The sequence below is a fragment of the Uloborus diversus genome, chromosome 6 (genome assembly GCF_026930045.1).
Source record: "Uloborus diversus isolate 005 chromosome 6, Udiv.v.3.1, whole genome shotgun sequence".
Classification (NCBI taxonomy): Eukaryota; Metazoa; Arthropoda; class Arachnida; order Araneae; family Uloboridae; genus Uloborus; species Uloborus diversus.
In genome coordinates, this window is record NC_072736.1 from 83630274 (window position 1) to 83643714 (window position 13441).

Sequence of the window (13441 nt, forward strand, 5' to 3'; positions counted from 1 at the left end):
TATCAAATTTTATCAATGAAAAGAAAAGAAATAGGGGTCGTATACTTTAGCCATATGAAAAGGGGTTGTATATTCATTACGGGAAACTATTTACAGGTTACGTTCCTACAATAATTACTATTTACAGGATTTGTAACAATGTCATAAAAAAAGTAAAATGATGAACATGTAAGAAACATGTTTAAAAAATAATTGAAATACGTACAGTTCTCTTGCTGGTGTATGAAAAAGTTTCATTTTTGTGATTCCGAAAATTTCTTAATATTAATACACCAGAGCTAGATAATGTAGATGCATGCGCGCACGCCGTGCGCGGATACATCCGCTCACGTGCGGATACGTACGCCTCAGAGTTGCACGTCGTCCGATAATCGTAAAAGTTCTTAAATAAAAGATATAGGTCAATTGAAGATCAATTTCAAACGAATAAGAAGTAAAGATAATATCTTTACTTCTAATTCGTTTTAAATTGATATTGATCTTATTTATTTAGATTTGTGGCAACGGCCTAAACTCAGAGAAACAGCGCATGCAAATCTGGCAAAGTTTATTTAAAAGTCTCCAGCTGAGTTGGCTAGCGCGCGGTATCTGGATTGATGTGTTGTGTGTAAATGTTAGATTATTCCGAGATGGAACTGATTAATTTATATTTATTTCTTTTAATGGTAATGTGTTTTGTTGCAATTTACAATAAATGTTCGCTTTTAACAACTGGATTACCCGTCTCTACATTGGTGACCTGAACACGCAGTTATCAGTTGGTAGCGAAATGATTTCAAGAAAGAATGGGTCGCAGCAATTCGCCGGAAGGTAATTTATTTCGACGAAAAACTTCAATTTTTTTCAACTGTCTTGCTTTTCTGTGCATGTGTCCTTTGAGGTGCTTGAGTGTAGCATTGTACCCAAGCTATTAGTTGTTTCATGTTAGTATGGAAACAAAAGAGAATTTAAATTTGGCTCAAAAGGAAGTAAGTGCTGAAAACTTAAGTTGCAATAGGGTTTCTGTAAAAGTACCTAATTTTTGGCCTAATAATGCGAAGTTATTTTTTGTACAACTTGAAGCTAGTTTTAGGTTAGCTGGCGTTACGGTTGAACAAACGCAGTTCGATCATTTGGTTGAGTCGCTAGATGCAGAAACTTTGTCTCATGCTACCGATATTTTATGTCAGCCGCCAGAAAAACCATACACCGCACTTAAAGAAAGATTGTTAGCGGAGTTCGAATTTTCTCAGAGTCGTAAAGTAAAGACATTAATTGAAGACTTAGAATTAGGTGACAAATCTCCATCTATGTTATTACGAAAAATGAAAGAATTAAGTGAGAGGCATGTAGATGATGATTTTTTAAAAATTATTTGGCTTCGTAAGTTACCGGTACCAGTGCAAACAATTTTAGCGGTCAGTTCTGAAAATTTAGAAAAGTTAGCGGAAATGGCAGACAAGATTTGCGAATATACTGGGTTGGTTGTAAACTCAATTGATAAGCAAACTTTTAAATACCAAACTGCTAGTACTGAAATTCAGTTGGAACAATTGCAACTGAAAGTAGACGAACTTACTAAAATTGTAAAAACGCGCAGTCGCTCAAGGTCTCCAAATCGATCTCAGGGCCGTAAACAATTTAATTTGAGAGCTGAAAAGCGGAATAATTGGTTATGTTGGTATCATTTTAAATTTAAAGACAAAGCTACCAAATGTGTAAAACCATGCGCTTTTGAAGCGAAATTTTCAAATTTTTCAAAATCGTCGGAAGTTTCTATGACTTTTACTAAAACAGGATTTAGTCGCAGACTGTATATCACTGATATTTTAACTCAAACGAGCTATCTAATTGACACAGGTAGTGATGTTTCTTGTTACCCAAAATCCTTTTTGAATTTAGACAGCGGAAAAAAAGAATTCACTTTGTACGCTGCAAATGGATCTGGGATTGATACTTACGGTACTAAGTTATTAAATTTAGATTTCGGGTTAAGACGCAGATTGAGATGGCCGTTTATCATAGCTGACGTTACAAAGCCTATAATAGGGGCGGACTTTTTGCAGCATTTTGAATTGCTAGTCGATTTAAAGAAAAGGCGTATTTTAGATCCGGTGACTAAATTTAGTGCAAGCGGTCGATCGATATTTTGCGAGGTTCCGAATGTGAAAACAATTTATGGGAATTCTGAATATCAAGAATTGTTAAAGAAATATATTGAGATTACACAACTTAATGTTCTTTCACAAAAGGTAATGAAACATAATACAGTTCATTTCATTCCGACTGAGGGACCCCCTGTTTCAGCTAAAGCGCGTCGGTTACACCCAACGCAACTTCAAATAGCTAAACAGGAATTTGAATATATGCTTGACAAAGGGATTTGTAGACCGTCAAAAAGTAATTGGGCTAGTCCTTTGCATATGGTCCCAAAAGGTGAGTATGACTGGAGACCAACTGGCGATTACAGAGCACTAAATCGTATAACAGTTCAGGACAAATATCCAATTCCTCACATTCAAGATTGTGTTAGCATTTTACACGGAAAAAAAATATTCTCGAAAGTTGACTTAATAAGGGCGTATCACCAGATTCCTGTGAACCCCCCTGATATTCCGAAAACGGCTATAATAACACCTTTTGGGTTATATGAATTTCCGTTTCTAAACTTCGGGTTATGTTCAGCAGCACAAACATTTCAACGCTTTTTGGATGACGTTTTGAGAGGGTTGAATTTCTGTTTTCCATACCTGGAGGACATTTTAATCGCGAGTGAAAATCACCAGCAGCATAAAAAGCATTTAGAAGAAATTTTTAAACGTTTCCTTAACTACGGGATCGTTATAAACGAATCAAAATGTGAATTTGGGAAAGAAACTATAATTTTTTTAGGACATATGATAAACAGTAAGGGGTGTATGCCAGATCCAAAAAAGGTGAAGGCAGTGGTAGAGTTCCCTAAACCCAAAACTATTTCTGAACTTAGACGTTTTTTGGGTATGATAAACTATTATCATCGCTTTATTCCAGATATCGCCGTGATTTTAGCGCCACTTCATAAGTTTTTAATTAAAGCAAAGAAACGAGATAAGAGGGAAATTCCGTGGGATACTGCTTCAGAAACAAGCTTTGAAAAAATTAAAAGTGCTTTAGCGGAAGCGACTTTGCTTTATCACCCTTCTACTAATGCAGAACTTGCTTTAACAACTGATTGCAGTGATTTTGCGATGGGTGGTGTATTGCATGAATTATCCCCCGAAGGTCCCAAGCCTTTAGGTTTTTTTTCAAAGAAACTATCGGCTACTCAATGTAAATATTCAACTTATGATAGAGAATTGTTGGCAGCATATAGTGCAATTCAGTATTTTCGATACATGTTAGAGGCAAGGAAATTTATTTTGTATGTAGACCACAAACCTCTAACTTTCGCATTTCGGCGGAAACATGAAAAATCCTCCCCCCGAACTATCCGTCAGTTGGATTTCATATCGCAATTTACAACGGATATCAGATATTTACCTGGTAAGGGAAATTTGGTTGCGGACAGCCTATCGCGAATATCGGAGATCACATTTTCATCTCTAGATGATATAGAAATGTGGGAAAAATCACAATCTGAGGATGAAGAACTTCAGGACGTTTTAGAGGGACGAATTAAGTACAGTGGTAAATTAGCTAAAGTTCCTATGCCTGGTACCGATAAATCTCTATATTGTGATACATCAGGAAATTATAATAGATTCTTTGTTCCGCAAATTCTAAGGCGTAAAATTTTTGATACAATGCACGGTTTGTCTCACCCCGGCATACGTGCTACAAAACGTCTTATCGATAGCAAATATGTCTGGCCAAATATAAACAAAGATATAACTGCTTGGTGCAGAGCTTGTGTTCCGTGTCAGCAGACTAAAGTACATTTGCATACTAAATCCCCGTTAATTCAATTTTTTGTTCCGGATGAGAGATTTTCTCATATTCATTTAGACATAATAGGTCCACTAACACAAGTTCAAAATTTTAAGTATTGCTTGACTATAGTGGATAGATTTACGCGGTGGCCTGAAGTTGTGCCAATTACTGATATAACAGCAGAAACGGTAGCTCGTGCTTTCGTACAATCATGGGTTTCTCGATTTGGTACTACGCAAAGGATAACATGTGACAGGGGCAGACAGTTTGAATCTGAACTTTTTACGAGTCTATCAAAGATGCTTGGCATAAAATTAGCAAGGACATCGCCGTACAGACCCCAAAGTAACGGTCTGGTGGAAAGATTGCACCGACCATTGAAGCAAGCTTTGATGTGTTACAAATCCGATTGGTTTGAAGCACTTCCATTAGCGCTGTTGGGACTCAGATCTACGTTACGTGAAGACCTTGGCGCGTCCGCGGCACAGCTGACTTATGGGTCAACTCTACGGTTACCTGGACAGTTGTATGAAGAAAAAACTTTATCTAATATGCCTGACTACGTTGCACGTCTTCAAAGACTGATTAGCTCGCTAAGTCCATCTACTCCTGTTCGGCATGGTCAACAACGGATTTATATCCCTAAAGATCTGCAAAACTGTACACATGTTTTTGTGCGCTTGGATGCTGTAAAAAAGTCATTGCAGCCGCCATACGAAGGGCCTTATGAGGTCCTAAAGAGAATGGACAAGAACTTTTTGATTTCGGTGAACGACAAGGAAAAGATCGTTCACATCGATCGCTTAAAACCAGCATTTTTAATTGCTGGAGATTCCAATCCAAGGACTCCTGGAGTTACAACAAGGTTTGGCCGCAAAGTACGTTTTCGTCTCCCAACGGTCTTGTGAGACTGGTGAGGGAGTCTGTGGCAACGGCCTAAACTCAGAGAAACAGCGCATGCAAATCTGGCAAAGTTTATTTAAAAGTCTCCAGCTGAGTTGGCTAGCGCGCGGTATCTGGATTGATGTGTTGTGTGTAAATGTTAGATTATTCCGAGATGGAACTGATTAATTTATATTTATTTCTTTTAATGGTAATGTGTTTTGTTGCAATTTACAATAAATGTTCGCTTTTAACAACTGGATTACCCGTCTCTACAGATTGTAAAAAATATTACAAGATAGTATATACACCCGCGCGTTCGGTGAATGTATTCCCTGCTGTGCGGATGCATTCGCTGCGGGCACGCGCACATCAGGCGATTAATCGTTCAAATTCTTACTGCTTACTTTTAATTTGTTTTAAACTGATATTATTTAATTAATTTGTAAAAGTTATAAATAGATAGTATATACGCAAGATACTTATGATTATACTTATATACTTATGATTTAAAATGTTTTTTCTTTTTTTTTTTTTTAATCCCGACAATCCCCCCCCCCCCAGTTTTTTTTCTTTTTTTTTTATTTACGTGATAAACAATGATTAGCTTGCAGATACTTTTGAGTTGCGTGCGTAGATACTTTATATTTTTGTCCGACTCTGTAATACACATGACTTTTTAAAACCTTCAATCCGAGTTATTGTAGCAAACAGTGTGCAGGCTCTTTTAGCTAGTCTCAGCTGATTAACTTAAATAATAATTAAAATTGGTAGTCGGCCTGCCTAAATAAGGACTATGGCTAGCTTTACAATTTTGTTATACAGCTAACAAGAATCATTACTGCCATGCACAAAAGCCTTATCTGCACTTTTAATCAAAATTGAATAATGATCACTGTAGTTTAAATTCTGTTTCTCAGAGGTGAAGTCAAAATCGGAAAAAGCCTAGATTTTTGTGCCCTATTCAGGAAATTTTTTTTTTTTTTTTTTTAGAATTTGGTTTGCATAAAATTGATATTTTTTTTATCTACTAAATTTCTTAACTTATGCTTATAAGTATGTACAGTGCCTTTTTCAAAGCTTGTGAATGATTAAAGAGAACATTTTTTACTCGTTATTTAATTTTGTTTTGGATGGGAGAGGGGTGGGGGAGGGGAGGAATAATGGTATTGGGAATGTTTTAAATTACAAAAATGAGAAAGTTAAAAGTTTCAAAACACAGAGCAAAAATTCCACTTCACCAAGGGAAAAAGAAAACAATAATAATTGAATACATTAATAATTGTCTGAAAATTTGTATTCACATGATAGTTTTCATGAAATTTGATTTCTGCAGAGTCAAGATATTCACAAAATATTTCAACACTTTCTAGTTTTTGAATTAAGACCAACTTTTAAGCAGATTTATTAAGCTTCAATTATCATTATTTCTTTTAAAACCAGGGAAGGGGGGCGGGGCCATAAAATTAATAACTAATATATTTAGAATGTTTGAATCCATCCTATTTATTTACAGTAAGGGTAGAATATAATCTAAAATGAAATCAGCAAGGAAAATAAAAATCATGTCCAATACCTCGCTTTGAACTGTGATAGCATCATTTTCAAAGCAGACAAACCTGGAAAGCACATTATCCAACTTCAATCTGTAGTGATCTAAACAATCACATAATGTTGAATTAGTTTAGACAAAGCAAGTCAGCACATAAATTACATTAAAATGAAAAAAAAAAATTCATATTCAGTGGACTCCTGGTTAAGTTTTTTAGTTCGGAAACTTGTATAACTTTTTACCTTGGCAACAATAGAAAAATTTCTTAAAGCAAAATTCAAGTAAATGGCAAACCTTGAATTTAGACATTGAAATTGTTGAAAGTTGCCAACTGCAAAATTTTTATTTTGTAATAGCAATAAATGAATTAAAACAGCAAAAAAAAAAAAAAATTTTTTTTGTTAAACAAATAAAATAAAAATTGTAATAAAAATCATGGGTAAAAAAGTCAGAGTTGGCAAGTTTCTTCCGAGGCGGTTAAAACCACTGGTCGAAACCGGTTAAAACTGGCATGGCAAAAAACCTGCCACTTTGTGGCAGAAACTGGCAAAAACTCAAAAAATGAAAAATTAATTCTTGATATACAACAGAAAATGCATGGAAAAAATAATTGTTAACCAAAGTACTGTAATTTTTTTTACAAAATTATCACAATTCAAAATCAAACCTTACATTGTTTGAACCCTGCAATTGCCTCTTAGAAAAGGTGGTTTCAAAAATCTAAATAGGTTCTCAATTTACTCTGCACAAATGAGAAATTTTAGAATATTCTTAAAACAGAAGAGATAGCAGACAATGCATCAAGCAATGTTCATGAAACTTTCATCTATTGTATAACTGGTTCACCATGTAGTAACTGGGGTTGTGGTAAAAATTTGACTGGAAAATAAGTTTTGAGAAATGGGGCCAATTTGTTTTGCAAAGCTGTGACATTAGGTACAAAATCCAGGCAAGTAAAATTCTGGCACTTTCTTCTTGAAGCACATGACATGATAATTTCAACCACAAACAATTTAGAGGAAGCATATAAGCGAGCAAATTACAATCAGTAATGCCTGTTTAATTCTGTATGTCACTCCTCTTTCCTAAGCACCCCTGTATGATTTTTTATCCTATGATAAATTAATCCAAATACTACGAGCCTCTGCAATTGGAAAGTTCCCTTTCTGAACTAAATCAAGGGCACTAGCATGGGATTTTGTATAATCCTCTGTTCCTTTAAGTATCTATTGTAGCAATAAACACGGTCGGCGACAATGGGGGGGGGGGGGGGGGGGCAGATGGAGCAAATGCATGGGGGCCGGGACTCACACAGGCCGATAAAATTAAATAGTACATCACAGTGCTTAAAGTGTACGTTCGTTATTAAAAATTTAAATGACAGATTAAGTTCAAATGCTTTACAGCTGCTCTTTTAATCAACCTAATGTGCTTAGTGTGCAGAGAATGATTAGTTTAGCTTCATTCTAAACCAATTGTAAATACTGAGTTTAGTGGCGTGGCTGTTAGGAATTTCCAAGAACCGTGTTGCCTGCCTGGTGCTGGTCACTCATGTTCTCATGGGCCCTACAGGGCGTGAAAGCAGTGCTTCACTACCTTCCCACTCACTCCATTCCCTTCTTTACAACTGGTTTCAGTCTCAATGAATGGTGAACAACACGATACTAACATGGGTGCAAGTTTGGTGATGTGCCCAAGACAGAAAATATTTTCAACCCCTCCCCCCAAGCCTGCGTGCTTAAGGAAAAAAATTAATTCGAGAGAATGTCGATGTAAATTCATGGTTATGGAATGGTCCAGTAATATTAAAGCATATTTTTCAAACACTCAATTTCTCTTTTTTAAGTAAAAACTGAAGGAAAGTCATCGAATTTCTTTCCATCTCGACCTTCGTCTCGGAAATTTTGTCCAAGACGGAAATCAGTCCTAAGACAGAAGGTCTTGCACCCATGGATACTAAGCCTATGTTTCTTTCAAGCTTGCATTTCATAACTATTTTTGTGTTCTTGTATGACTGACTTTGTACAATTCTGTAGTGTTTTTAAATGACTCATTTAACTAATAACTTTTATTAACTAATTTTCCAGTTTTTGAATTGCTACGGGCCCCAGACTTCTAAATTGCACAGAGGCCCAAGAATCCTGTCGTCTGGCTTGCAAATAAACAATCATTCCTTTAGCTTTATTCATTATTACTTTTTTACCTATGTTGTTAGCTTTTCTTACTCACTGAGGCATAGTTAATTCCAACATATGCTATTCTAGAAGAATTATTTAAAATGTCCCCCTACTTTAAGCGACCAAATCTAACCTAAAGCTGTATCTTGGGGACTTATACAATAAAATTCCTCTAACGCGGGCACTAACTGGACAATTTTTTTTTGTCCTTATAGAGAGGTGTCTGTAGGACAGGGGTTTAATAATGTCATTTGCCTTGGATCTGGGGAATTAAAAATTGTTTGCATAAGAGGGGTGTCCACAGTTGGGGGGGGGGGTCGTTAGGAAGGGTTTTACTATATTTCATCCCAGACCCCTATTTGACCTCGAAAATTGTACTTTGATCCCCGTCCAAACAGTGGTGGATTTACAGGTTTTGAGAGTCAATCACAATTACATTTTCTGGGATACAATGTAAAGCATTTAGCCTGGTACATTTTCGCATTCACTATGATCCTGCAGATCCCTTGCCATTGCAACATTAGCAGCAGGGTAACTTTGCCACTGCCTCTAAAATTAGAAGTTAGACCTGCCCTCGGCCGCAACAGCTTTTGAAAATCCCAATTAAATATTTAATATTTATCTAAAGGGCAAAGGTCATCGCTAGTGATTGATGTATCAAGCAAATCTACCAACCTGCTAACTTGACTTAGACAACTTAACTTTATGCGAGAGTTGGGACTAAAAATTAAGTCTCTGCATTTTCAGGGAAAAAACCTTATCATTATTTAAAATTATGGCTTTCCATCGCAGCATTGCATTTATATTAATTATGCTTGATTTTTTCTAAAGGAAAAATTAGGATTATGAAAAAAAAAAAAATAGATTTAGAATTTTGCAAGCAAGCAAGCAATTGATTGTTTGCTGTTTTTATTCTGTTAAATCGGCTTAAAATTGATACAAAAATGTGAAAAGCTCAAAATTGATGTTGAAATGGAAAAGAATGGACACTGAATATTTTTTAGTTAAAAAGATTAATTTTTTTCTTCCAAATTAAATCTTTTTTTTTTTCTTTTTTTTTCAGTGTCCCAAGAACATTTTTCATGGAATCTCCTAAGCATCTCTATCAATTAGAATCCTCTACTTCTGCTCCACATGTATCCATCATTTTAAAAAACGTAAAATTAAAAGAGAATATTATTAAAAAACCTAGCTAGCATCATATAAAAAAATTACGAGCTCACTGCAACACTTACCCGCACTAAAATGGGAGAGGTGCTTTGTTCCAGTTTGCCGATGATTTAAATATGGAAGCAACAACATGATTCAATATTAAGTATTCTTTTAAAATATTGAAATGACAAATCTATTACCAAAATCGCGACGCGAAATAGCTAAATAATGCTAAAAAACTGCAAATAAGCAGCGCGCGTAGACGAAACCAGAGCTGTTGCCACCTTTTATGTTCAAAACCGGAAAGGAAGTCATGCGAGAAAATTGCAAAAGATTTTTAAAATTTTGATGCAGAAATTCTCAAAATTTTGTTATTTTCTCATTACATTTCAAGAATGAAGTCTTTAATAATCGACATCGCAGTTATAAATTGATAAAGTTTAATTACAGAAGTGAAGTGAGCTATTGAATGTTGATTGAATGTTTTTGTTTATTCGTAGCCTACGAGGCTGCAGTTTATGGCGTGAAATTAATCGTGAATTTTCAAATCAATTCCAGAAATTAACATAAAACGCAACAAGAAAATGATTGTATGGAAAATTAACAAACGATCCAAGTAGTAGTGTTGCAAAAGTCAGCATCCTTATGTATTCATTTGAAATTACGTTCAAGAGGTATTGCCATCAAGTGTTCTGGATTATATGTTTCTGAATATTTTTCATCTTATTTTTTTACCTTAAGTTAGTCAGGGGTTCTCCCCTCCCTCCCCCATGGGCAATGCACCCCACAACCAAATACCTCGAAGACCTACCCTGGAGTGAGAGCTTCTCCCTCGAACTAGAAAATTATCCTAGGCATCATAATGATGCCTAAATGTAAATTCTCATTTCTGACACTGATCTTAAATCTATAAAAACAATCTGACTGCAGATTTTAACATGCATTTTGTTGAAAGTCAATTTTCTTTGTCCTAAACTGAAATAAAAAGTTACACCCATTGTAACTTGTTGCTCATCTTTTCCTTTAATAAAGATATATTGGTTTCATGTTCTAAAGCAATGGTGCCGAAGCTGCGGGCCTTGGGGGTTGCTAGGTTTCATGTGGCCATTGTTAATTTCAATGTTACAAGTTGAAACAAATGTTCCAGAATTTTTCAAACAACTGGCCTCCCATGTTCAATATTAAGATTGATTGTTTCAAATAGTCAGAAATTGGTTTCTTAGAAACAGATGTAAGCTTTATTAATAAAATTAGCAAGTAGCAGTGATAAGAACAAGTCTTCGTACGTAGTTTTCCTTCCTTTTCCACATTTTCTCATGTTATCTAGAAAAACTAAAATATACCTTATGTATACTTGCGTTAAGTTGAAAAATTTAGTACAAAAAAGGGAGATTTAAAGTTAGAGGGTTGACTACGCTGGGCAGAATTTCTACAGATTTTCTCAGAACAATTCTTTATTAAAACACTCGAAAATGTGAACATTTTCCTGATTTTGGTACAGCCCTTTTGAACAGACCTCAGAGAAGCAAATACTTACTTATCCATCAGGATGAGTAACTATTTGCTTCTCATAAATTTGCTTTCATAATTTTACATGGTCTGACTGTGAAATAAAGTATTGTAACCAGCCAACTATGCGAAACAAGAACTCTTGTGTTAGTGCATTTTTCTGATTATTGAAATTATTGCTCCTTTGTTTTTTTTTTCAATGTAATACGGCTACAGCAGAAAATATTATAGATTTTAATTCAAAATACAAATTTGACTACCAGCAACAGGCTCTGGGCTTTTGCTAGGCTATCTCCTAGTTAGTTTTTAGTCCTCAATGAAGATCAATGACCCTTATAGAGCTTTCCATCCCCTTGCTCATTATCACCTCTTCTGTTAAGCTGTTCCAAGTGCTCACGGCTCTACTAAAGTAGTAATTTTTCCTCATTTTAAGGTCAGCCTGAGATTTTAATAGCTTAAAACCAGTGCTGCCAACTTTTGAAAATCTAAATTAGTAAATATGAGAAATAAGAACCTAAAATTGCAGATCACTACATTCAGGTGTTTTGATGTTATCAATGCTAAATAAGTGAGTTTACGGATGAAAAGACTTGTAACTCAAGACTTCTGTTCATAGAAGCATTTTTTTCGTAGCAGTTGGCAACTCTGCTTAAAACAATCACCTCTTGATAATCGGCTCTGGCCAACTAATAATCATAATGATTATTTTTAATGCTATCTATTCCTTCATCACTTCTTTCTTTCTTCTTCTTCTTCTTTTTTTTTTTTTTGACTTTAGAAATAGTTCTGAGAGACGATTTTTCTCCTCTTTAATAATTTTCTAAAAGGAATTTCAAAATTACATGCAATTTCTTTCAGCCAATTTTCACATTAATGAAATCACATAATTTTAACTAAACATGAAAATTAAAAAATATTAGGGGCAGCCTGTGGCCAGCAAGAAATTTTTGGAGCAATTTTTAATTAAAATTTATTTTTAATTTTATGTAGAGCCATTTAATCCAAATTTTTCTATTCATTATAAAAAAATGTGATTTTCTAAAAGCAACATTCTAAAGGGGAAAAGTATTGACTCATGAAACATGATGCAACATGGTATATATGTGCATATTTATTAAAAATAAAAATAGTAAAGTTGATACATATTTTTTACATCAAATAATAACTTTTTTTTTTTGAATATCAACAATTAATAATTTAAATAATAAGTTGTATGATGTAATAATATGTATAGTTACAGATAATAAAATAACTGAAAAAATAATCAAGTTGTGTCACCAAAAGCTGGGGTTAGTGGTATCATCCTAAACTTTAGGAAATGATCCTGATTTTCTTTAACAAATAAAACAAAGGAGTTAAGGGGAGGTTCCAGTTTCATCATATACACATTTTTTTTTTCTGTTACATTTCTGTCCTTCAAAAGACAAATAGAAATTAGGGCAGTTCTCAAAAGGTGGGTACAAAAAAGTTAACTTTGAGCAATTTCAAAAATTTTCGAATTTGACATCAATTTTGATTTTATTCTATAGTATGCATACCTAGAACACAATATATGAACATGAAAAGACAGCAGGTATTTGTAAAAATTGTTAATTAGCAAATTAAATCAGCAATCTGTAGGTAACAGATTTTGGACATTGCTTTCCTGTAGGTAACGGATTTTGGACATCATCATAACGTAAGTTTCATCATTTTTGACAATTGTTAATCTGATTTTTAACTTTTCCAATGAAAATTTTATTTATTACTTTTTAAATTTTGAAAATTAATAATAAAGAGGATATTAATGAAATACTTGAATGGCTATACATGCTGCTCCTTACATTTAATAAAGTTTTGGAATGATTTTGAAGAAATTGATGCAAAGTTAAAAAAAAGCTTCAAATTAAAAATAATACAATTGTAAAAAGTGACATCAGTTTTAATAATGAATATTTTTTCTAATGTCATAAGAATTAAAATGATGTCTAAAAAAATTATTGAAGAAAGAAATTCGTATTTCTATTTGGAGATCGTTAAATTATGTTTCCAAAAGAAAGAAGAGAAAAAGAATTCTAAAATAATAAAAGCGGAAAAAAAAAAAAAAATTGCTAGCGCAGGTGATAAAGTCGCCAAAAGTGGTACAGCTGACGATAAACTACATTTGTCAGACTGGAATTCCCCTCTGGTAACCTTTAGCGTATCGTATACTGTGTTGTCGCCAATGTCGCCAGCGGAAGTTTGCTTGGCGATGTTAGCCAAAATGGCTTTCGTTCGATCATAGAAAGCCATGTTACTACTG

The 13441-nt window shown here is 34.3% G+C and overlaps 1 protein-coding gene across 1 annotated transcript in view; it reads right to left on the reverse strand.

Annotated features, from left to right (window-relative positions):
* The window catches only part of LOC129224151 (denticleless protein homolog), a 46410-nt gene extending 36544 nt beyond the window's left edge, over positions 1-9866 (reverse strand). Inside the window, exons 1-2 of the mRNA XM_054858567.1 lie at positions 9735-9866; positions 6347-6426 (exon numbers count right to left, since the gene is read on the reverse strand). Of these exons, the coding sequence (XP_054714542.1) occupies positions 6347-6426; positions 9735-9801 (147 nt within the window). The 5' untranslated portion in view covers positions 9802-9866. The remainder of the gene's footprint in view (positions 1-6346; positions 6427-9734) is intronic.
* Positions 9867-13441: the final 3575 nt, after the last annotated feature.